General features: G+C 38.4%; 1 protein-coding gene across 3 annotated transcripts in view; it reads right to left on the reverse strand.

Annotated features, from left to right (window-relative positions):
- Positions 1-4,254: 4,254 nt before the first annotated feature.
- The window catches only part of grid1a (glutamate receptor, ionotropic, delta 1a), a 260,539-nt gene continuing 237,991 nt past the window's right edge, over positions 4,255-26,802 (reverse strand). Inside the window, exons 9-17 of one of the 3 annotated variants that reach the window (XM_084947990.1) lie at positions 26,316-26,417; positions 24,681-24,878; positions 23,240-23,570; positions 20,920-21,058; positions 13,696-13,891; positions 12,105-12,271; positions 10,449-10,689; positions 6,222-6,360; positions 4,255-5,153 (exon numbers count right to left, since the gene is read on the reverse strand). In XM_084947990.1, coding sequence (XP_084804116.1) covers positions 4,741-5,153; positions 6,222-6,360; positions 10,449-10,689; positions 12,105-12,271; positions 13,696-13,891; positions 20,920-21,058; positions 23,240-23,570; positions 24,681-24,878; positions 26,316-26,417 — 1,926 coding nt within the window. In that variant the 3' untranslated portion in view covers positions 4,255-4,740. Of the gene's footprint in view, positions 5,154-6,221; positions 6,364-10,448; positions 10,690-12,104; positions 12,272-13,695; positions 13,892-20,919; positions 21,059-23,239; positions 23,571-24,680; positions 24,879-26,315; positions 26,418-26,802 lie in introns of all 3 variants that reach the window. The other 2 variants (XM_084947989.1, XM_084947991.1) reach the window with 2 other exon arrangements.

The raw sequence follows: 26,802 nt of genomic DNA on the forward strand, positions 1-26,802 counted from the left end.
GATGAGGGCAAATCAACAATCTCAACACACATATATAAGCACAGACAGATCTCCTGGTTCAAGTATGCTGAAGTGCAAGTGGCTCTCAAACTTGAGGGAAGCAATTTTAAAGTCCTCACTTCCTTTTTGAAGTTTTTATCATTAGGGTCACAGTGCACTGAAGTAGGGCCACCTTGGATAGAAATCTTGGACAAGCACTCCTCCTCCATGGAAAAAAAAAGAAATCAGGCCAGCTGACACAACAGTCAACACAGCAGGGGGGTGCTTGAAGTGAGGGTTCATGTCCTTGCTTTTGCAGTAGTGACTCCTCAAGGAAGTTTCATTTGTTTTGTTCTGCCTTAACTAGAAAAGTAGAAGGTGACTCTGTGTGTTTTAGAGGGCAGACAATGGTCTACAATCCCCTCATCATGCCATGAGTATGCTTCAGTTATTATCATCATAGCACTTAAAAATGAAAAATAATTACAACCTGACTAAAATATCGGTGTTAAGTAGGGTGTTTGGGGCCAAATTGGTGCACTGGTTGGTGGACCACATTTGCATGTGTGGTTGTACACCAGTATGATTATAATCTCTGTCTCTAACAGACTCCTTGGAAATGATTAATTCAAAATTCAAACAAGAAATATCACATTGCTTTTTTTTAGAAGACTATTTTCACCCAGTTTGTTCTTTTAAAAGCCTGGTTTGCTTGGTTTAGTGGAAATTGATGCTTGAGGTTGAAACAACAGACTTGCTGGAGTTTCCTTTATGAGTCTGCAAGATTAGAACAGGGATCACCACTCTTATATACTATAATAGATATCAGCAATAAGCTGTATTTGAAAAAGAGTCACCGCACTCCCAGCCACAGGCTCTGAGCATGTGGCCGTGGTCATTAGTGAGCTTCACTGTGAGTGAGTAAGACACAGTTTGCCAAAGTAAACTCGGGGGGAACAACTAGAAAAACATTTGTAACATCAAACCTAATCAGACACTTAAATCACTGTCACCCAGCTGAACATGGTCATTATAAAGAAGGTAATAAAGGCAAAGTGTACAAAGCTATCCAGAGGTCATAGCCATCTACAAGCTGGCAGCCTTGATATGAGCATTGAAAGGATCAAAGCAGCTACGGGGAAAATCATGGAGTTGAATGGAAAAGACATAAGGTTTTTCCGTTATCAGGTAAAGTTATAAGCATGCTTGAAAATGCTGCAAGTACCTGACATTTGTTTTACTCTTGCGTTGCCCTTGGGTCATTTTTGTCCTCTAAAGAAATCTTTTGCTATCAAAAATGTGTTTTTTATTCATCAAATGGTCTGAAAATAACAGAAGTTATTCATTACTATGCTATGCATGATTGGAATAAGTGTCGCAAAGGCCCATATTTTCACACCATACTGCTTTCAAACATCTTTGATCTTGTATCACTGATGTGTGGGGTCAAGCAATGGTCATAACAACCACAACAACAACAACGGCAGCCAGCACAATGAGGAGGCAGGTGCTCTATATTCAATTAAATTTTATTTATACAGCGCCAAATCACAACAACAGTCGCATCAAGGTGCTTCATATTGTAAGGTAGACCCTACAATAATACATACACAAAATGTATGCTCACAAACCTCCACTGCACTGGAGGCTTGTGAGCATACTTTTTTTTTTACCATGTTGTGCAAAGTAATGACCAGTAGGACAATGCATATATTGTCCTCTAGTATAATCAGAAGGAAGAATCAATGTTCAGGAAGATCCAGGGTTAGAAGATAAAGAAAATATTGTCAATATTTAGATCACATGCTACCCTTTCTCTGAAAAAGCACATCACCCACCTGCAGAAGTGGAAGAAGGCTATGAAGTGAAGGAAAGTGATGAAGAATCTGAACAATGTTCAAATAGGTTCTCAGGCATCCAGGACATGGTAGTCTGGGGAGCTTGGAAAGAAAGTGACTGGGCTTCTTGAAGTTTCTTGAATTTTCAGAATGTGAAACTGAAATAGAAGATGTGTTAGAGGACTACACATCTTCCATTTCAATTATGATGAAGACAAAGAATCAAGCAAGAAGGCTGAGACACAGAAATATTTGCAGTAATGTGAGGAAACATTGATCTGGTCTTTTATCTTCCCAGTGACAGACGATGCATGACTCTCTCATGTGCCACAGAGAAAGACAATCTACCACAGTCCAAGCACATATGCCAGGTCCCATACTCCTTTAGTTGCTTTGCTACTCAAGTACTGAAAGCGTTATACACAGTGTATTCTGCTTGTATTCTGCTTTTTAACATTCACATGCCAATGGATGCATCAGAGACCAAGTTGGGGTTCAGGAAGTTGCCCAAGGACACCTTGGTAAGAACTCCAGACTAGAGCACACAGAGATTGAACCAACAAACATCAAATTAGTAGATGACCTGCTCTACAGCCAACTCAATGACGAACAAGGAGGGGCAACAAGAGAGGAAGAATAATGGATCGAATGCAGCTGTAGGCATATGTGGGTAGAGTCCAGTAGAGTCGCTACGGCCAGTTTATGACATCCTGAGTCTGGTAGAGAAGTTTTCATGCTGACACAAGATTAATCACAGAATCGCAAAAAGGATATAATTTCTTGATAAAGACACAATAGATGATCGTCGTTCATGACACAAACGTGCTCCCATTTGAGGTGTTTGGAACAAGTGGGTGTTTCTCCTGCTGTTGATGTAAGATCCAGGTACTGATGGGACTGTGTGTGAGCGCCTAGTCCCCTTCAGAGGACTCTGTCCATTCCAACAGAACATCCCAACCGGGGAACTATGAGATAAAAACATGGGCAGTATGTGATGCCAGGTACAGCTGTACATGGAACATGCTAGTGTATGATGGCAGACCGTCTGGCCTGCAGTCAGGACACGCAAGTTGTCCCTAACATTGCAGAAGGTTTCCAAAAGAAAACAATCACCTGTAACAACTTGTTTACTGTTAAAGCAACCAACTCTGGTTGTGAAATGATAATCACAATAACTGATGATTTAATTTTTTTTTTTTTTTTACCCCAAAAAGGAAAATTCATTTAAATGAGGTTTTATCAGACATAAATTTGAAATGGAATAAAGAAATAGTGTCAAAATGTTTGAATTAAGTTTTAATTTAAAAGTGGGGGGAAAATCCACTTCATATTAATTAAGTGTCAATCAAACCAGATGGGGACATTTTTGACCCCTGAAGACCACAGGTGTGATTATGTGCTGCCATTTAAAAAATTTAAATGCTTCAAAAAAACTTTCTTACTAAAGTTCAACATACAGCACTCTGTAGTTAGACAAATAGTCAAAATTATCTAAACAATTAAATATTTTATTGTCTCGTTTTATTTTCGCTCAAAAACTGAGTGTACTTTATGTAAACAAGGCCTGGTGGCCCTAAAATGTATAATGTAGGGTAAATTTTGTGTTAATGTGTTGGTCTTAAGTAAAACTAAGATGTAACACTGAATTGATTGACAATTTATACTTTAAAAAACAGTCAAATGAAGTGGGGACATTTTTGACCCCTGAGGACCACAGGTGTATGGAAATCGTGAGGACATTATGAGGGAGTCTGCTGGACCCACTTTTGTAAGGTATCCTGTAACTTTGTGCACTTGGGGAATTGCAAAGTTTAGTAATTGTTTTTTATTATGAAAATACAATTTTTACATTACATCTGTATATGCGGGTAGTTCTTGAAACTGGCAAAAAAGTCTGAATTTACCAAGTTTATCTGTTGCTGCTTATTTCAATTCCATGTTATGGGAATACGATTATGCCTGGAAAATGAAAGATTCACAAGGCTGCCAATAAAATATTTACGTTTTCTCTTTTAGCCTTATCGCCGCATACTGGTTGAACTCAACGCCATTTGTTCAGGTAGACTGCAGGCTCAATTTCTACACATCGAATGAGCAAATATCACACAAGGTTTACTATTTAGGACACTTTAGCTTGTACCTGCACATCTACATGTCTTTAACCCTGTATCTGACTTGACTGTCTTTCTACATACACACAAAAAAGGGTGAACACTATCCCGTCAAGTATAAATTACTGCAAATAGTTTTTCTTAAATCCAGTTTATTTTAAGGAAAAATCCAGTAAAACAAACTAATAATATTGATCTAAAAACTAATTTATTGTTTCTAGTTCTTCAGTATTTTTTCCATTAAGCACAATTCTGTCGGTGATCACTTAAACATACAGACAATGTGACAATGATATTCTAATAATATATTCAAACGCAAATCTGGATGTTTTTGTATTATACTTTTTATTTTTTTCATATGAAACAAATCAGTTCTTCCATTGTGTTTTAAGTGTGAAATGTCTGTCATGAATTCTCACAGTACATTCAGTTAATGATCTGAAAGAAAACATCTTTGAACTTGGCACTTAGAAAACAACCACAAAGAATTGTCACCTTTATTCATTTAGAACAAAATTTACAAAGCCATTCAGTCATTTTTTAATACTTTTTTGTTTTTTAAACTCAACTGTTGAGAATATTCAAAATACACTTTTTAATGTTGCTTCTCTCGCTTTGTACTTACAAATATGTACATTAAAGTCTTTGTGTCTTTTCGTGTGTTGTCTCATTGGTAGTAAAAATCCTTTTTTTTAGCATTTTATTTATAGCTCGTCACACTGCCGGCACTCTGTTTAGCTCTTCGCTATTCTGTTTGAGCTCGAGTGTCTGTGAATGTTCGGCTTGCTTAAATGGATGTCCCGTGGCTGGCCTCACTGGCTTCTGGGATGGGTCCTCCTGGCACTGGTTGGTAGGACATTGGCATGGGTGTCTTGACTGGGCTCTGCCGGAAGAGCCCTCCGTTGGGTGCCCTGTGTTTGCAGCGAATAGAGGGCATGGTGGCACTGCTCAGGGGCAGGGGCAAGGTCCTGCCAGTGGACACGCCCAGTGTCCTTCCTGCCCCATGACCCTCCTGGAGGAAGGTGGTCACAGAGAGTGGCGGTGGTCCGCGATGGGCTGGGTAATCCCGAACAGACAAAGCCTCCAGAGACTGGCTGGGTTGCATGCTGCCAATGTCCAGGGCAGAGATCTCTATAGACTGACCTGGCAGCTGCTTGTGGGCTAAGTCCTCGTCCAGGAGGCTGTTCAAACGTTGGTGGACCTGTTCCAGGTTCACTTCTTTGTCCTAAAAATAGATTGAAAGGAAGGCAGAGCCAAAGAGCGTGCATAGAATAAAAGAAGGCAGTAGAAAAGACAGTGGAGAGAGGTTTTAATGGAATGGAGAGCATGAATGTAATCAAAGAGGAGTGTGATAAAAAAAATAAGTGAAAATGAATGCAAAGTGAAAAGGGGTTAAAAGATTAAAAGAAGAAATGAGAAGAGAATAGAGAGTGAAAGAAGACAGAGAAAGACAGGTTATAATAGTCCTTTCATCATAAGCTTTATAGTTAGTAATCTTCAATACATGCAATGTAGTCTATTCTATCATCAATTACACAAGCCTAACACACATCTAATAATGTTTATATGACTCTGAAGGATGCTGAAATGACACACTGGCTTATTTCAGCATCATTCAAGAAACCAGAGCATGAATTAAAAAAGTACTCAAATTTTTAAGCAGCTGACATCTTGAAAGACATTACCTTCAAATAGTAAATCTTAAATATGGTGTCATAAAAGGTAACGCCTCCACTTCACTGACACGGACTTAAAGGAAATTGTCACTTCATGCAGAAGTGTTTAAATTTTTTGCACAATTACGTGACCACACATCTGCAGGAGGTGACTCTGGCATGAAAAAAATCAGCTGTTAACAAGACAGGCTCTAATGGACGCACAAACTATGTGAGACACTAAAGTGTAAATGGAGACAAATTAGGTAATGTCAGTTAATTGAAGTAAGCCACATTACTTTGAAGAATCTTTTCAAATATTCCTTTTTTTTAGACGGGGAACATACATATGGGACTGGGGAGAGAAGCCAAATAAGCACATAACTGTTTATCAGACACACATTTTCTAAAAAAGGTTTTCATGCTTGCTTTTGAATGTTATTCTATAATCATGCACCCATTTACGTTGAGGCAGACTGATGACAGACAAAACTAGACAGGCAAATAGCAGGAGAGACCATGGGGGTGATATGACGGATGAAGCAACTACAATCTACCCCTGTCGGGCCCCATGCCCCGCCCTTTCGCCCTGTCACAGCCAATGACCATCCAGTACAGTGTGTCAGGCCTCTCCTGACCTGTGTCAAGAGCCACGGCCTCCTCCCAGTCTGTCTCTCTGTCAGTCCAAATGTCCCGCCTCCCTTCTGGTAAGGAGCTTGTTATGTCATTATATGTCAATGATCCAGAAACCCTTTGCAGAGCGTAATCCTTAGTCACCTGCTGGAGACCATAGACAACGATACATAACCAAAATGATCCCCATGAATCCGGACATTGACATATAATTGTAATAAAGTACTACTTGGCTAATAAAATGAATAGTTTGACAATTTGTGGAAATACTCTTATAGATATATTTTCTGAAAATTAGATGAGACAGGTTTCAGTGTTGGTAATTAGAAACATAAACAGGTCTACCTGCAGCAGAAATGCATAAATTGTGTTTTTATAATTGATCTTGTTTTTAATTTTGTATCTTAAGGCAACACTGTAATAACAATTTTATGATAATAATAATAATTATTATCATTGTTAGTATTATTTTTATGGCAATCAAACTACAATTTTAGAAAAATACAAAGTGGTTAAACATATAATTCTGGCTGTAGCTCAGGTGGCAGAGCAGGTCAGCCACTAATCAGAAGGTCGGTGGTTCGATCCCAGGCTGCCTCCTGGCTACATGCCAAATATCCTTGGGCAAGATACTAACCCCATGTTTGCCTACTGGTGGTGGTCAGAGGGCCCGGTGGCGCCTGTGTCCGGCAGCCTCGCCTCTGTCAGTGCGCCCCAGGGCAGCTGTGGCTACAATGTAGCTTGCTATCGCCAGTGTGTGAATGTGTGTGTGAATGGGTGAATGACTGAATGTAGTGTAAAGCGCTTTGGGGTCCTATGGACTAGAAAAGCGCTATACAAATGCAGGCCATTTACCATTTTTTAAATGAGCGCAGCTGCTGTAAGCAGCAGGGTGTTTTTGTGTGTGCGATAGCAGAGCTGTATGGATATTTGTGTGCTCAAAACATTTTTGTCAGACTGGAAAAATGTGACATAGATGCCGACTGTGTAAATTAATAAACTTATCAGGCTCACACCTCTATTATTAAGACAAGGGTTGAGAAAAGCCTGACAAACATATAACTACAACTGCATATTCTATTATTTCAGGGTTTTTTTTTTTTATGTGAATAAAATGGTAAGTAAAGCCCTATTATTTGAAGCTACAGCCCCCCTGTCATTAAAGGGTCTAAGAGCAAGTAAAAAAAATTATATAACAAAAAACAGCTCAAAATCGTAAGTGTTGCTATGCAAGTTTTATATAAAACCAGAAATTACTAAACTTGTTTTTTTTTACTGCCTGCACACTGAGGTCCAACTTTCCCAGGAATGGACACACTATTTTTTAGAGAAGTGATTGATGAGTAGGTGGTAAACTTATTATGAATATAACCTGTTATTCAGCAGGTTAGGTGTGCTACGTAAGTTGCCAAGTAAGAAGTAAATGGCCTTTATAACAATAAAAACCCAGGTTAAAACCTCTGTTATGTTGCTAAACCTCTAAACTTGCTTTGTAGTACAGACCAGATTCTTTTTAATATAGATGCCATATCCAAGATGATGTTAAAGAATATAATTTGGCATCGTGTGACTGAAATAAACAAGACTTATTTGATCTATTTGGTCAATAATTTAGTATTGAAAACTGCACGGCTAGAAGATTTTTTTGAATTTCATGTATTAATTCAGTATTTAATTATTATTAGACTTTTGCCTTAGCGGTGACGCTTTTTCTTAAAACAACTACATCCCATTCTCCATTGTTCACCTCGATGTTAACTATGTTTCCCTACATGAAGAAACTGGTGTGCGGCAGTATGCAGAGTGCATGTAGTGAGCATGATCCTGTGGCTTTAGACTGACTCTGATTCACTGACATATGCACAGTACCTGGTGCAAATATTTGATGAATCCAAATGTGATTTTGCACATATGAGCAGAAATGAGAGTAAGCCAAGACTCGCTGTTTTTTCTGTAGCTAACCTGTGTTCTAAAAGAAAGGAATTTTTCATTTTTAAAGGAAAATTGTTGTGCCATCGTGTTTCTGTAATTATTGACAACTAAGCAATTAAGTGTATTTCCATAATGTCAAACTAATTGGCCGGTGTGTTCAGGCTTGCAGCAGAGTTTTGTTTTAAATGGCTGTCATAATGCCCACATATTGTATTCTAATGCTGTCATGGTGCCACAGAGCACTGCTTAAAACAATTTAGAATATAAAGTAATAGTCCACCCAAGTCTTTTGAATTTTAATCACTCCCTGTAGGCATGAAAGGCAATTAAAGTTTGTGCAGTGGTCAGCTTGATTTCATGACTGCTGAGCGCATTTTTTTAACCACATCTCAAGGTAAACATAATATTTGTTTTAGTAGTTTAATCTAACAAATACCAGAAAGTTTAAGTGAATTATACAACTTGATATAATGTTAAATCTTGGAAAGATTTTAAAACTCGAAAGACAATCCAATTATGTTCTAAAAACGGCAAAACTAATATTTGTGAAGCTCAAACACAAAAATCCTCACTGTGTTTGGTTTGGATCAACTACTTCACCATTTGGGTACTTATTAGTTACTTTTTTGTTCTGCCATGAAAACCTGCCATCATTGAATCCATGTGAAACCAAGAAAAACTACATGCTTTTCGCAGTCTAGAAGGGAGCTGTGAGACATGCTGTCACTTATCTTAAGAAGCAGTTTGGGTCCTATAGATAAGATTTTGTTCTTTGCGTCCTGCTGTTCATTACTGCTGTAGCCAATCCTGTGTTCATGATATCATACTCTACTGTCATAAAATGCTAGCTCATTTCTAGCTCATTTTATGGCCATTTTTTTGGTTTGCTTGTTTGTTTTCCTGGACTGTACCAGTTCTGAGAAAGTACATTTTACTTTTTATTATAGTCAGCAGTTCTTGTTTCTTTAATTTGTCTTCCTGTTTGTTTCAGTTTAAACTGTGTTACAGAATAGTAAATTTATTAAAATAATTTGTCTGCACCTTTCCCACCTCACTGTTACCTGCATACATGTAACAGGTTTTGAATGAGTTGTAAACTGTTGCATTTGCCCTCATGCGCAATTGGAGTAGGAAATACAAGCCTCTAGAAATCTCCTTGAACTGCTACGATTCTTTATTTACTGCTCCCTATACATCGGAGATGCTGCCCAGCATCTTTATGTGCTTCTTTCTTTCTGCTTTAAATTTCCACACAGTCACATTTCAAGACTACAGAGCGTGTGTGTTTTACAGTCAAAAGATTTTGGGTGGAAACATCTTTCCAACATATCAACAGCAATAAAGCACACAACCACGATTAGAGTTAGCACATCTTGTCTTTTTAAATAATGGCAGCGATGTTTGTGTAATGAATCTCACATGACAGCAATATGTGGTTATTAAGAGAGCAGCTACTGCTGTACACACAAAGACTGTGAAATAGAAATCAGCAGCAGTAACTCAAACTCTCATATGCACCAAAAAGCAGCTTGGATGGAGTTTGATTTACTGTGTGTTTTCCAGGGCAGGACTGGGTCTTAAATGGGTATTCTCATCCAGTATTGTTGGACTGTCAAGTCAAACAGGCAGGTCAAGGCTCAGATTCTTTACTATCTGCATTTGCTCACACTTTAGTTTAGGGATCCATGTCAAGCCTTAGTTGTCTGGACGCCTCATGCAGAGGGGCTGCCCAGTCGACAGCAGCAAGATAAAGTCTGAGCTCTAAAGCATTAAGACTTGAATGGATTAGCTAAAGAGAGCTATTGTACAACTGAAGCACTTATCGACTCAGAAGTACAATTTCAGTATGTGGTATTAAATTTGCATGTTATCTTTTCACTGCGGGTCTCTCATGTGAGCACTAGTGACGTATTTTTTTATTTTTTTTGGCAATTAAGGATTCTTTGTGTCAGCATGAGAGAGAAGCCTCAGAGAAGTCCCTTACAAAGCACCCCAACCTCTCTCCCAACATGAGAAGGAATGAGTAGATTGATCACATGATGTCTGGACTATCATCAGGGGCACACCTATTATAACTGGGTGTACTGCAGCTCTACTAAATCGGGGCTGGTGTCAGCGCCTGCTGGATCCATAAAGTAGAGTGTGGCAGTGGCATCTCTGGGCAGGACCGGGGGGCCCGGGGGTCTGGGTCTCGACCGGGGCCTTGGTGGGGCAGGGGGACCCGTGGTGGCCACCATGGCCAGGTTCTGGGTTAGAAGGCCCGGGCCTGGGCCCTGGCCCGACGAGTTGTCAGTGGTCACCTCTTTGGGCTGCTCTCGTCGGCAGTGGTTGCTGTTCCACCACGTCTCCAGTGCAGCTACTAGGAGGGCCAGTAGCAACCCTGCGGCAAGGATGCAGAAGACGCCGGCAAAGCTGTGGAGACGCAGCGCCCGTCCCTCCGGCTGGGCTTCTGTGTGGCTCTGCAGGTCACAACGACCTTTCTTTGGCCACCACTTCTGCTTCAAGATGTCAAGATCCCCCTTTTCTTGAAGCTCCAAAATCCTGCTCAGAGAAAAGACTAAGTAGTTCTTTCAACACAGTAGGTGGAAATCTTCATGTAATAACCACAAGACAAATCCTTTGCTAACACTGATTCCGATTAAGTCCTAGGTAACAGAATGATAAAGGCAGAAGAGCAGAGAATTTTCACCACAATATTATCATGTAACAATAATTCAGCGTTATTGTGTAGCTCACGAAACGAGAGTAAATAACATAAAACAAAACATGGTTAATGTATTGCATGTATTAGCATTTCATTGTAACCTCATTAAAATCCCATAGAGGGTAAAGCTATTAAACACTGCAGTTCTTAGTTTACAGAGCGCAAGATGTGACACTGATTGTAATCAAGAATCAAAAGTTCGGTTCTATAAAAATGAAGCAAAGAAAATCAGAGCTTAGGAGTAATCAGTATCATATCAAACTGTATAAGCACAGAAACAGAGATGATCAAATACGAGAGTCGGCCCATTAGTTAGTGCACAAATTACAGGGTAAGGAATAGATGTATGCTGGGGAGAATGATGATGGCTGATCGCAAACACAGGCGAAGCAGTTAGGGTGTCCCACTGGAACAGTTAACTTTTTGCACAGTCATTACTCAAACTGTTCAACAGTGACTGACATTTATGCATTTTGCAGAAGCCTACACATTCATTCATTGCAAAAAGGCATAAGCAGATATACTACCAGAGTTATTTATATACTTTTATACTCATGAAGTGTCTCAGCCTCACCCTATGTTCAAATATTCCCATTTCTCTTTCTGAAAGTGATCAAACATCTTTCACTGAAGTACTGTTTGTGGCAGATTAATCAGTCTTTCTTTTTGAGTTGGTGCTTGTCGAGAGTTCATGTTTTCACATCTAATTAAATATTAATTTTCATAGACAAACAGAGAGTGCCATGGAAGTCGGTAGCGTGTTTATTCCTGGGGAGAAAGTTTCCTGCCCTGCTTTCAAATTTTAAGACATGAAATTACTTGTCTGTCCTTGAGCCAAATGCAACAGACAAATAGTAAAAAATATGCTTCAGATAGAGGCCAACAGTATAGAGACCAACTTTGAAATTCAACCTTGCTCTGCTACACTTGCCATAGTTGTGTCCAAATAACTTTTGTATTGGTTTTCCTATGAACAAGGAAATCATTAATGAAACAAGTGTGTGATTTCCTTTTGTTTTACCTCTAAATAACATGTTATGATAAAGTAAGAAATATGCACAATTAGTTTGATCGTCTATTTAGAAGAATCCCTTAAATGAAGATGAGTATATTATGAATAAACCTCTACCATAACCAAAAGAACTGATGCCCAGACCAATAAAAATAAAGTTTTAAGGTACTGAACACGTTAGATGTTACAGCATTATTGCATCATTGGCTTCTCTGCTGTAAAAATGCATCGTATACATACTTCTGTGAGAAGATGTCTCTGTAAGGACTGCCGTGCTGCAGGGCCATGCCATAGCCTCTGGTGCTCATGCTGTTTCCCGCTATAGTTAACGTGCAGTCATCGTCTGTCAGGGCAGCATACTCTACCACTGCCATGTCCCACAGAAAGGCATATGACTCTCGCTTCGCCTGCAAAAGTTTCCATCACAAACACAAAAAGAGACGCACGTGGTAATTACATAAAGACATGCTTAACTGCTTAGTGGAGAAATCTTAAATGACTTTTAAAAACATTTTCTTTAATCATCAGCGATCGAGAATGCTTTGTATAAACAAACAAAAACTGATTAGATACAGTGTAAATGCAATTTGCTTTACGCTTCTTTTAAGGTTAAGAGTAGACTATTTTACTGGAGAAGCGCATGGGAGGATATTTTACTCAGACAAAGCAATGAGCAGTCCGAACACTGGAGCTAAATATTTGCATAGAAATTACCGTACATTTGCCCACTCACACTAAACACTGAAAACATTATGACAAAAACAAATATTCCTTATTATTTTTTTCTGGATTTGCAATCTTCACCTAATAACACATTTTGAGACACCCAATCATAAGCTGGAGTTTGAAAATCACTGTGTAGAAAATGTAGAAGAGCCACAGCTGAATCTGTATGGATTTTTATTTATGTATTCATTGTTTTGTACACAGTCCTGACTTTTCCCTCCTGCGGTGTCCTACATCCTACATCTTCCAGAGAAAGACTGTCCCTGTAATAAATTAAGATGAACAACACAAAGAGCCACTGGGTTATGCATACACACATTCCAATCAAACTATGGTTATATATTTATATATATACACATATATAAAAACTGCAGTAATTTGTTTAAGAATGAAGAGCAATGCAGTAAATCAGTAACAGATTAAAATTGCTTTCTCTCGTCAAATTAAACTGAGACTAGTTTTCCTGTGATGTACGCATCCTTGCATTGCCTGGCCTGATTACACTCGATCCAATTATCAGCTCAAATAATAAAGCTGTTTTGTGTCAAGTGCACATGTCAGACCCCACTGTAATTTATCTAATTATTATTGTTTAGTGTTTGCGTCAAAGAACGAGATGACAGAATGCACAAACTATTCATTTAGCCGCACAGGCAGTTTGTGGGAACAATTAGAAAAACTTTGCAATTTGTTAGATTAAAAGAATCACTTTTTACCTCCATGCTTCTGTTAGTCAGACATGCATTTGTTTTAACTAATTCTCAGCTTGTTCCTACACAGTGGTGTGAGATAAAAAATGCAGTGAATTGCAAGACAATCCCTTATTGAGCTGAAGACATTACAGATGTTTTTAATTAATTCATTTATTTTTTGCGGCTAGACAAATCCCTCTTTTCAATGCCTGCTTCTTGTCAATATTTTGCTGTGCATACATTTCCTTTTTGAGGGTGACCTGAAATGAACTGTTAGATTGCTAAGGCATTGTTAAAACATCGTCCTGTGTAAAGCAAACCTTTACAGAACATCTTTTTTTTCTTAGAGACAAAATGCTCTTTCCCCCTTGAAATTGAACATTTTGTTCATGAAGATAAAAATAAATACTCACCTTCTTGATACCCTCTGAAGGGCTGGATACAGAGTTCTCAAAGCCATTGTTTTTGTTGATGACTTTCCACAGCTCAGCATATGTGCTGTCCTGCTCCAGAGGGTTGGTGCCTTTGGCCCTAAAATACTCGTACACAGCCGAGTCTCTCACCGTCCCATAAACTAGGTCCACCTGCTTGGACAGGTCCTGGAATGATCTGCATGGTCACATGAGTGAATTACTTACTTTGTTTAAAGATAAAAGAAGAAAACATACAGTAACAGTCATAATAATTGAAACATTATAACATTAGCATTACGGTTACTTAACGTTAACATGAGGTTTTATTTACCAACAGGTAAAAAGCAAAAATATTGGATATCTATAGGGGATATCTGTAAAACCCCAGCAAAGTGTTTGAGATACTGACTTGGATTACTCAGATCTCAATCCAGTCGAGCATCTGTGGAATGTGCTGGACAAAGACGTCAGATCCATGGATCTCAAGTCTCAACTGATAGAAAGAATGTGCTGCTAACATCTTGACTGCAGATACTACAGCACACCTTCAGGAGTCTAGTGGACTCCATGTCTCGATGGATCAGGGCTGTTTTGATCAACACAATTTATTTATTTAACAAAAATTAGGCCAAAATGCATCACTACATCACATGATTCAGTAGCTTGTAACACGGCCTTAACTTTAAGTAATGGTTTTGGAGGAATCATTATGCATTTTCGTTCTGTTTTTTTTTTTTTTTTTTAATCAATTTTGTTGTAGATTTGCGCTACACTTGTGATATCCAGTCCTGGAAAGAGTGGTAACTGTCTTGAATGTTTTCCTCTTGTGAATAAACTTTCACAAATGATTGGTTTTGATGGAAACAGCATCACAATAGCTGAAAGCTCCCAAGCAGCAAACTGCCAAAACTTCTATAAAACTTTATTTTCTTTTTTTTCTGCTCCATAGAGGTGGCCACACTTGTGAGGCTCAACTAATCAAGTGTATTTCATTAGCAGCAATTGGCTGCTAATTGCCCTCTTAAGGTGTGCTTACGTTTTTCACACACTGCTTCTGAATCGTGGCTTAAGTTTTTAGATAAATAATGATATCGTTTATTTGTCATGTTTTGTATTTCATCTGAAGTTACATTTAACTAATTTGAAGACGTGCCTAGGACCAGATTATTTGTTGTATGTCCCGATACAGAAAAAGATGAAACCTTGAAAGGGGCTGTACTTTATTTTATGATGGCTATGCTGGTGGTAAAATGTTTAGTTTTCAAAGGATACCTTTTCTGTCATAAATTACTCACATAAAGTGTGTTATGATGATAAATAACATAGATGGGCTTTTGCCATTATGTTTTAAATGTTTGCAGCCAGCAAAGTTGCTACAACTAACTGTATGTTAGCTTGTAAAATCATGCTCCACTATTTCTCCACACACGCATGATGCAAGAAATCCCGATGTAGGAAATACTTCTGGTATTAATTCAAGAAACATGCATGAACAAATGCTTAACATTAAAACTATTAAATTACACTTGTCCATGTGTCACAACAAATTCATATTTCATTACTAACAGATGATAAACCAGATACAAGATTCCATTATTTTGTTAATGTTGTATTGTTATAATCGTCCACAATAACAGTGACACAGACAATTCCAATTTATTAGATGTCCCTTTATCGCTAATCTAGATATTAACTATTATATTGCTATATAAATAGGATATAAGCATTCCTGTGTTTGCAACCAGGTAGGGCAGAATAAAAAAAATGTGGCAGACACTAATTCAAGCTGATATCAGCACTCTTTTCCCCTTTCATTCATTATGCCACATAAGTCTCTTGGCTTCTGTCCTTTACAGAAGGACTCTCTTTCCCCTCTATTTAAAATTCAAGATTTAACTCGCCCCTAATGCACTCCAACAAATCAGTAGACCTAAAACTGCTGACTTCCTTTTTAATGCACATTGGAGCAAATCACTAATCATCATGCCCTTTATCAACTAAATTAGCTACACCTGTAGTGCGATACCACAACTTTCCCCAGCACTGCCAGCACAATGAGTCCAGTGTGATTCACAGTAATGATGATCAGTTTGGGGGTACTGCATTCATGAATGATTATGGGGTTCATCCCAATGGCTGGTCATTAATCCCCAGTAGAACCTGCTCCAAATTGCATTCTACTTATTATTGGATCTAGAAGTTTCTGCCTCAAGATTGTAGGAAATAAGAAAAGAGCCACTTGCAGCTTTCATTTTAAGACGGACTAATTCTGAAATTTGTAAAGCAAAATATTTGCCAATTGCCAATGCAATGTAAAAAATGTTTTCATATCACCAATTTTCTTTATTGGTGTTGAGTTGATATGTTAACTCAATACTTAATGCCTGACAGGGGTGATGGCTATTTGATATGACTATAAAAAACTAAAGAGGAGATGGAACAAACACCCTTTAACCATGTTATGTTGACACTGCATAGTTTGTCCAACAGCGGGGCGCTCTACAGCACCACGAGTCAGACAGCACGTTATTCACGACTTGTTGTGGCAATAAAACATTGTTATTAATTATTACAAAACATTAATATAAATTAGATTGTTATAATATCTTGTTAAAGTCTCATAATAACTACAAAAAACAAAAGTTAAGGAAATCTGTTCATGTTTTTTCCCTTGAAGCTTTAACCGTCTTTCTTCCAATTCTCTGAGAAGTCGGAGAATCCAATAGCTTATCTGGAGCTGATACTGCAGGACTAATTCAACCATTTAATTGGAGGCGTATATGGTGTGGAAGTGGTTGTGGAAAGGGGAAAACAGCAAGTGAGAGCAAAACAAACGACCTATTAGATATTTCATGGTCTCTAACTTCTGCTGTCACATTAAACTACAAGCTTTAATGGACTGGGTTAAATATTCAGATTTTTCTCTAACATCTTAGTTTCATAACTACATAAGCACTGTGACCTATAGTGTGTTATGAAGGTGCAGATTTAAGATACCACAGAAAAAACAATGGAAGAAGGTGAAATAATTAATAATATGTATATGATCTACATGTACTAAGAATCGTGGCCCATTTTAAGTACTTTTTCTGGTTTACCTTTTCTTCAAAGCACTGCATCACTCTTAGATTTTGGTAATAACTGCAGAAAGGTGAACCCTCTGTTCATTAAATATAATGGCTGAAGTACATTACACAGACCTTTTCCTTTCGTTCCTTTTTCCCCACACATGCATGCATAGATTTGTTAGCTTTACATATGTGTAACTGGCCAAAGCAGTGAAAACTGAAACAATATAAAAATCAAGAGAATTTAGCCAAAACTAATCTCTCACTTTTTCTTTTGCTCTCTCAAACTAATTCAAGATAAGAACATAAGATTAGGGTTTAAATCACAGCAGGGGGTGAAAAAAATCACCTCTTTGTCCCTAGGCGTAGGAGTTTAGTAAAGGCTTATTTTGACACACTGTAAACAAAGGGGAACGAGTCGTGTAGTGTTTAAAAATGCAAATGTTCACTTAAGATTAAGTTATTGCTCCTGTTACACCACACTCATGTATCATGCACACACCCACACTCAGAGAGAGACAAATGCAAACATGCACGTGTGCTTAGCGTTGCTCTTATTGGAAATTTTCTAAATGTCATTGTCCTCTCTGATCATTTCCATGTGGACATTCACAGCATTACCTAAATCCAGGGTAATGCAACCTCACTGACAGCAAAAGCCCAAGCTGCTAGTTTTTTGGGCTGTATGGCAAGATCCATAATCTGTTTGTGAAAGAAAACAGATTTTTCCAAGAATCAAAGCAACAGCTTGAGCTTTAATGTTTTTCAGATGAAGGAAGGTGGACTGAACCTCACTCCATCTGATTTATAAAATTCAAGTCACATTGACTCCAAGGCTAGGATATTGGTTTTATGTTGGAGGACAAGCTACCAATACCATTGTGACAAACACAAAGCAGGGACACATTTCATTGTGTACATTTGGAGATATGCAGCCCTGTTCTGTCAGGTACGTCGGAGTATTAGTACACATTACACAATGTTGCCAAAATAGAGGAATGTTGGGATTTTCAGGGTACGGTGCATGTGCTTAGCATTGCTCTAATTCACAGTCCTCTCGGATTATTCCTGTATGGACATTAATGACCCAGCTGTTCCTACACTGACCAAAATAATAGGACTTTAAATGAAGGTATTAACATTCCTCTTTCCAACACTCTTCCACAGCTTTTCACAAAACTGAGTTTACAATGTGCGTCTGAAAGAATTGAATTCCAAACCTTTTCCCTGCACAGGAGTGATGTCTCCTTGATACTAGAAAAAAAATTGCACAATACACACTGCTTTTCTTTCCCAAGCCACTCTACTGTATTTTTTCCAGATCAATGAGAAAAAGAGATTGTCCTAAAGAGCCATTGTACATTTTCTATACCATCTGTGAAAATGACACACAGACTGAGTTCTCCCTCTGCATCTCAGTAAGCAGCTATTGCAAATGTTTATCAGGTTAAAAAAGATCAAATTTGTTAATGGAACTGGGTCACAAACAGCCACTTATTCATATTGTCAAATACATATTTAAAACAATTACAGGCCGATAAAGAGAGAAGTGCAGTAAATTGTTTTGAATTTAATTTTTAAAAAGTGGCTAATTTAGTGTAATAAACTGATAGTTTTGCTACTTTGTGTTGCCAAACTGTGTGGAACTGTAGTTTTCAGAAATTATATTTTCTCCATACAAGATTACCATTTCCAGTGCTTGATAAAAAACTATATCTCAGGCTGTAATCATCAAAATCTTTTTAGTTTTTACACATATGCAGCATGCAGCCAATCCATACAGTACTTTGGATTGGGCGGGGCGATCGTGGCTCAAAGAGTTGGCAGTTCGTCTTGTAACCGGAAGGTTGCCGGTTCGAGCCCCGGCTCGGACAGTCTCGGTCGTTGTGTGCTTGGGCAAGACACTTCACCTACCGCCTACTGGTGACGGCCAGAGGGGGCGATGGCGCGATATGGCAGCCTCGCTTCCGTCAGTCTGCCCCAGGGCAGCTGTGGCTGTAGCTTGCCTCCACCAGTGTGTGAATGTGAGAGTGAATGAATAGTGGAATTGTAAAGTGCTTTGAGGGCCCCGAAAAGCACTATATAAATGCAATCCCTTATTATTATTATTATTATTACCTTGACTGATAGTAGGGCTGCCACAAACGATTATTTTGATAGTCGACTAGTCACCGATTATTTTTGCGATTAGTCGACTAATCAGATCATGCATCCATCTGCTCTTATATAACTATCATTAGCTTACAGCTTTAAGTGTGTAACGTATGTGCTAACTAAAAATAAAGACAAGATGATAGTTTATTAAATTTTAATGAAATTTGCAGATTGTTTCGGTGAAGTTTAATAAACTCAGTCGTCTGCTCCTTGCTATCTAAAATATACCGGGACACCGGAGTATATTCTCGAGCATCTCACACTTCTAATAATCAAGTTGTCTGCTTGACGTTTATTCAGCTGTGTAAAAACTATAACTTTAATTTCAGCCAAACTGATTTACTCAGGAACAAATAAAATACTAAAAAAGGCCAAACAATAAATTTTTTAAAGTTATCTAAGTGACTTATATATGTTTAACCTGAGTAGCGAAAGACGGCGGTGGGTTTGAAAAGGATTTGCCGGGAGTCCGGTGTTCTCACGGGCTCTAGTGAGCCTTGCCCCCGGCTAGCTATCGAGCTAGTGGGTAACAGACGTCTCCGAAAACGTCGGAGCGCTTTTGTGGTGTCTTGATAAACTGAGCAGATATTTGAGGTTTACACAGCTACATTCTCGCCTGAAAATATGTTAAACGTTTATTTTGTGACCCAGAAAGAATAATAAGAATAATATTAAATCTAACTAGCTGCTGCCATTGTTGGAAACTGAGCTGGGCAGCGCTATGAATTATGGGACAGAGCTACTTCTTCTTCTTCGCGGTTTAACGGCAGCTGGCATCCTTGTACATGCAGTGCTGCCATCTTCTGTTTCAGTCTGTTATTACACTCTTAAATCCTACTACTTATTCCTGCGTCTTTTCTGATCTTACAAAGCTTCAAACGACCCGTCGACTATTAAATCAGTCGTCGACGATTTTGATAGTCGACATAATCGTGACTAGTCGACTAATCGTGGCAGCCCTAACTGATAGTATAGTCAATTTAGATTAGCACAAAGGTGAATCCAACACAGCCTAGTGTTACTATTGAAAACAGCAGATGTCATGAGGTTTTGTTTTTTTTCAATTTAAAACTGGTCACAGTGTACTTTCTTCTTCAATTTAATTCTTAAGTGCCATCATTTGCAGTGTGGTTCTGTTAAACTGTAACACATGCACCACAAATAAAGATTAATGTCCCTCTAAACAGAAGCACACACACACACACACACACACACACACCTGCAAACAAAATGTCTTCACAGGTGAGCTGTGTACTGCTTAGCATTCGCCTCGTCTACTCATATGTCCACATGTGGCTATTTGTTCAACAGAAGATGGACCCAATGCAATCAAATGCCTCTCTGCTCATTCTTTGGGGAGAGACAGCAGACCAAATTGGATTCACTGACAAATAAAATTTTGGCTGAAGACAGGGTATTTGTTAGGCAGTGGGTCAGAAATCACCGAAGCACTGTGTAGACTGACATTAAAACTCAGCCGCACATGTCCCTGTAATTAAAATACTGCAGAATGTTTAATGCCTCAAGAAATCACCCCATATTATATGTATATATAAAAAAAATCCACAAATCAAATAAATAACACATAGGCAAAGACATGCATTTAAGATTGAAGCACGCAGATGCTTATTAGCATAAGCATGTGAATAAGAAAAAGATAGCTTGAAGCCATTCATGGTTCTGTGATGCCTCTAGTAATGTCCCTTGAGTCAGCTCAATTGGGGCTGAAGACCATTGGTGTGAAGTAAGAAAGCCTGAGCTTATCAGAACTCTGGTGCCTGCTCCTTGTTCCCTAATTGAGGCTAGCAGCTCGAGGCCACTTTAGCTGCTACTAGCATAATACACCCAATTTTCACAGACTGCATTGTGGGTAATGCATGTGCTGGGCTTTTTACCAAGAAGAGACAGAATACAACTGTGAGCTCTCTAGTTTTGATTAGCATCATTTCTTTACTATCTATCTATCTTTTTAAAAAAAACATTTATTTATTTATTTTTTTACCGAACTGCGTTGTCCATTCGTGAAACAGTGAGGTAGGCTGCCAGGTTTGCTGTGTAGGACGAACACACGATAAGGGTGAAAAGCCACCAGCTGCCCATGACGATACGGAGAGCCACTGATCCCAGGATGGAGTCACTTCCTGTTGTTGTACAGACAGAAGCACAGAGTTAAAAACTACAAAATAAGTCTTTGCCTTGCACCATGTTTGGTTTCAAATAATCACTACTGCCATGATTGATTTATCAGGTCATTCTTTCCTCAATTACTTGATTGCTGGTGTGATAGCAAAAATTGGCCAATTTAATTTTCAAAGCGATGTACTGTACTCAAATTGCTTGTGACATTGAGTTTCATTTCAAAGAATATTTGCGGTTGTTTTTCTGTATCACAAATAAAACAAGACGTAGTGAAAAAACCAAACCAAACCCATAAAATGTTTCAGGTTTTTCAAACATGTTGCTGCTAAAAATCAAAAAATGCAACCCATTATAGTACATTATAATACTGCTGAAATATATAGATTCTCCTTTACAAAGCAATCACTGTGATTATATTATAAGAGAGCCATATGATAATGCCTTATGTAATGACTCTATTTTTTTTTTTTACCAATACGATTTTAAGATATTTTTTTTTATTTTTTAAAGCAATTTTACTTAAAAATTGTGCTAATATTTGCATAAAACACCAGAGAAGCTGATTGTCTGCATGGTGATTCTGTATAATTAAAACTTTATTAATTTACTTTCCCGAGAGCTTTGTGTATTCAGAACCATCTACCCTGAAATGCTACAGTTTTTTTTTTAAATTTTCCCAAAGAACATGCTACTCATTAAAATTCATCCTTCTCTTTTCACCCACATCTTTAATCCTGGCTTTTCCTTGTTTTCCTTGAGGTTAAGAGACTGGTTCATCACATTAGCTTTGCTATCATCACTATTTCTCCTGTCATACCAACACATTCTCTGCAAAACAATCCTGAAACAGCTTTTGAGGTGCATGAGAAAAATGTCAGCACAAATTCTAATTTTGAAGTGTAAAGCCACAGAAATGCCATCTGAATGATTCAGGAATATGAAATGTAATGAAAACATATTTGTCTAAAAGTGTCACCATCAACACAACTGCACCCTTATGACATCTCGGAAAAGGAAGAAAAAAGCCCAAAAAATCTGGGGCCTTGTCAGATGCATAGCACTGCGGCATCAGTCATTTTTATTACATACAGCTTTGATTTGTTGAGGTCACTGAATGTGAAATGTGGCTCTGGAAACTTTGCTGGATTTTACCCCACTGCAATGGTCCACTGTGGTACAGTCTCTTTCATCTTAGAAACAAATTGATTAAACCCTTTATTCATAAGGAAATTGTGTTAGTTTAATTTGTTCTCCTAGACAGTTTCAGATAATTTTCTACCTTGGTCTGACCTCCTTTTGGAACAAAAGAAGTGTTGTCCCTGCTTGAAAAAGGCAGTGATAAAAGTCAGCATGTCTGGGCGTAGATAGTCCATTGTGCACCGAACATACAACAAAAACCAGCCAAGTGTTGGCATATCATTATAAAATCAGTGGGGGGATATGATTGCCAAGTTTATGCACTCTGACAATGGCACACTATGCATCAGCAGTCAGATCCGTATCAAAGTGACCTACGTCATCCCCAAGAAAAAAATGCAATCCACTTGACTCAAACAAAAAGTGGCAACGTTGGAACATGAGCCAGAAATGAGGGAGAGGCAGAAAAAAGGAGAGGAATTTAGCTTATCTTGAAATATAGTGGGTGTTGGGTTAAAAAAGGCTCACGGGCAGTGTGCCAGACTTTGACAGATGCAGTTGAGGCTTTAACATCAGTTGCTGAAGTAGTCATTTATCCACAGCGGACATACCTGGATCTCCACCAGATCTAAAGATGGGATGCTCTCTTTGTCAAGGGCACCTTTAGAAAATGCTAAGGTGGGCGCTGTGCCCCAGACTGACTCACTACTGAATCAGCATTTTCTCTACACAGACCGTAGACATTAACATATGTTCTTCACTTGATTTGACTTTTTCACTGTGCTCTTTTGTCATTAATCCCTTAAAGCATTTTAATTGTTTTTCGTGACTTGTTCTATTTCATGTCAGGTTTCACATTCAAAACTGTCTGACTGGTGGGTTTCACTGATATGCCACTGAAGGCTAAATACAGACAGGTTTTCATACAGTCACTATGGAACAAAAACCTGCAAAGCCTTGACTCTTTGCTATGACAAATACTGTTCAGGATGTGCAATTGCTGTTTTTGGATGTTGTCATTGACTAACACAAACTCTATTACCCACCTTGTTGCACAAAAGCACCGTAGACAATCCAGATAGCACTCTGAAGCGAAGTGGAAACGGTAGGTGGTGGATGACCGGCTGTATTGTTCTGGCAGCGCACTGCCTGGATGCGCCTGAGCAGGAAGATCATGATGCCCACCACAGGGATGGCTGCAGCTATGCATGCCCAGACTGCCAGATCAAACGGTGCGAGTAAAGAAAAAATGTTGATCTTTTCTTCTGACTTGTGCATCAAAATTCCCACTGAGTAATCCAGGTAGCGTTTGCTGAAATCAACCACACTCTCACGCTCTGGCGTGATGGTGATTGCTGATACTGCCAAGTCAGCACGCTGTGAACAAAGAACAATATGTTTCCATTTTCAGTAACTTTCTAACATTCCATTTTAAATCAACAGAGGATAATTACACTGTCATATGTTGTTAGGTATCAGAAACAAATCTAGTTAACTTGACCTCCATTAATTAGTGAATCTTTTCTCAACATTTAGGAGATTAGATTGGCTTGTGTGTCTGTAAAATCATTTGCCTGTGTATATAAAAGGCCTCCAAGCTTGAATCTAATATGTACACTGACACAGGAATTATCCTTTCTGACAGTGTGAAAACCTTGCGTCTTATTCTCTAGACAAACCATTAGCGTGGCATTTCTGTGACACTGCTCCAAATGGAGGGGCTGAATTGGAAGGAAATTTGTTATGTGCCATCTTTTCATTCTTCACAATAACACTGATAAACCTCAAGAACTTCTTTCAGTCCACATTTTCAATTTAAAAATGGATATACAGGGAAAAAAAGAGACAGGAATTTGCTATCATCTCAACTCAAGTCGTCACTTAGACAATTTCTCTCTGCCGATTCGTGCCCTCAGCAGAAGAAAAACCAGAATCTTTTGTAATGATTACATGAAACGTCCATCATAACTAACCTGCTACATTGCTGAATAGTCTGTATGGTTATTCTGTGTTATTGTAGCATTGAAAATGTTCCTTCTGCATTTAACAAATCACATATCTCACTCAGATAAACAGTTGAATTAAGTAATAACATGTATCATGCTGTCATATACAGAATACAAGACTCTAAGAAAGTTTATAAAGACACTATGTACAGTGCACAATATATATATATACACTTCTGCCTTTATTAAATTGAATTTAAATTCCATTATTATTATGAATCGTAACAGTATTTGTCAGGGATCCATTCCAACAGCAGTATTCAGACCCTTTCAATCAAACTGGGATGACACCGACTACAAAAAAAAAGAAAAGTTTGTTTGATTCTTTCTTTCTCTCTTTCTTTTTCTTTTTTATTACTAAGCCTCATTACTAGGTTTCTATTTCAGAACAAAATAAAAATGGCATGACTCCCAGAAAAAATTATTTGGACTGAAATCTGGACATTGAGTGACAGTGAGATAAAAAGTAAAACCCACTAACCTTGCCAATGAGCTCTCCAATCATGCCATTCCAGGATCCATTAGGGAGTGCTGAGCCATACTTCCCATCTCCAACTTGGTAGATATCATACTTGAAGCCCAGGATCTTAGCGAGGGCATCTAGCACGTCAATGGAGAAACCCTTGTATCTCTTGGGTTGGCCCAGAATATTTTCTGCCACCATCACAAAAGGTTCTTCCTGTTTGAAACAATATTGTGTCATATAATAAATTAGTTTTTAGGTAATTGCTACTCATGTTAGCATAATCTTGAGGAAAGTGTGAATTTTATCTCCAAGGCCATGGATTTAGACTTAAACTTTGAAAAGAGTAGAGTATGTGTGTGTGTGTGTGTGCTTAATGACAGGAATGTCATTTATCAAAATGCACCAAAATCCCCTAAGGGCCAGATTGGCAACTGAAGCGAGGACACAGTCAGTCATCTTAAGAACAGCAGGGTGACACCTTTATGAAGAGCTTTTGGGTGATCTACTTTAATCTTAATAAAATAGTTTCCTTAGCAACTGTTGACCCGTAACACATGGCGCCATGACAAATGCTTTGGGTCATCAATGTGGAAATTGCTATTCTGAATTTATTGCACCGACTCCCGGTTCTTCTTTATGGGTTGAAAGTGTCAGGGCAGAATTAAATGGGTGAAGGTGGACTAAGGCGAGCTGAGAAAAACAGGAGGGGGACAGGGAAGGAGGGGTGGTTGTGGTGCTGGTGGTTAAGTGGGCAGGGGCAAATGACTTGATTAAGTGACACTGCCAGGAAAGAGCTTAGCTGAACTCATGTGAATGAATAAGCTGCAGGTAAATCATGTGTGAAGAAGAGGAAAAATGGAGACTGAGGAGGTGGAGAAGTGACTGAGGGGGAGGACAAGGTTAGAGACTTTACTACTAGAATATGACAAGTGGTCTAAGAAAAGCCGCTGCAGTGTAGGACTGATGTTTAGCAGGCTTCTGCTGTGCTACATTCTCAGGACAAGACAGAGAGCACGACTTAATATTTCACTTTGAAACAGAGAAAATGTGCAGTGTCCTCTCTCATGATGATTATAATGACTGAAATAAATATTTTGAGTAGAAAAAATATTCATTGTACCCCTTTCTGTATATTATGCTGAATGTTTAGCAAACTGCTGCATGTGATAGCAGAGGTTCGGTTAAAAGGTTCAGCTTAAAAACATGACTTTACTAGCCGAGGGATCAAGTTTCACTCATCTGTTTGTTCTGTTGTATTTAGTTTATGTTGAAATTCAAGCTTTAAAGAAATATGCAGTGTTGTGTATCATGTACATAAAGTTTTTGCTTCATGCTGTGCACACGAGACATTTGATCTAACCTGGAAATGAAAATATTTATTGCAAAAATAGAATAAAAGCCACACAAAAAGCAAACTTTATGATGGGAACCCCAGGTAATGTCAAAAACATGTAGGGTTAATGTATGAATATCTGAAAAAAAATGCAGCAAAACTGTGCTAGTGTGTGTCCTACAGAAACACTGATGCTTAATTTGTGGGTAAAAAGAAAAAACTAACAAATGTGTTTGCTTATATTTTGGTGTTTCTTTCTCAGATATTTGCCTACGCAGTTCAAGTGTTAATAGATTCGCTGTACTCCCACAACTTACCAGTAATGTTACAATCTTGAGTGTTACTCCATGCATACCACTTTCTATCCGATTCTCCTTTAGGCTACCATTCAAACCACGAGTGGAGTCCCAGGTTGCCAGCTAATAAGGAGAAAGAGAAATAAGACAGATGAGGAAAAAATAAGAACTTATCAGGTAGCAAGCCTCTAAAGAACAGCTCTGTAATATATTTATTACAGGTAGAACAGAATAAATACCAAGCATGAGAGCGGAAGTGTTTGTATTGAAGTATAGTGTTGTTTCCCTGCAATGATAATCATAACTGAGTTGCCAAATGCCTACATTAATATGTAAACTGGTTGGATATTAAATTCCTATGTTTTCAACTACAAATGTATTGGCGCGCACACACAAAGAAAGTGGCAATAAGAATGAAGATAAGCAAAATGAATACGATGGGGATATTTTATGCACTTTGAGCTCATCATGTGGAAAATTTGAGAATAAAAACAAAACAGATAAACAG

This window comes from Perissodus microlepis, chromosome 13 (assembly GCF_051167445.1).
Source record: "Perissodus microlepis isolate ML-2025 ecotype Zambia chromosome 13, ASM5116744v1, whole genome shotgun sequence".
In the NCBI taxonomy this organism is placed as follows: domain Eukaryota; kingdom Metazoa; phylum Chordata; class Actinopteri; order Cichliformes; family Cichlidae; genus Perissodus; species Perissodus microlepis.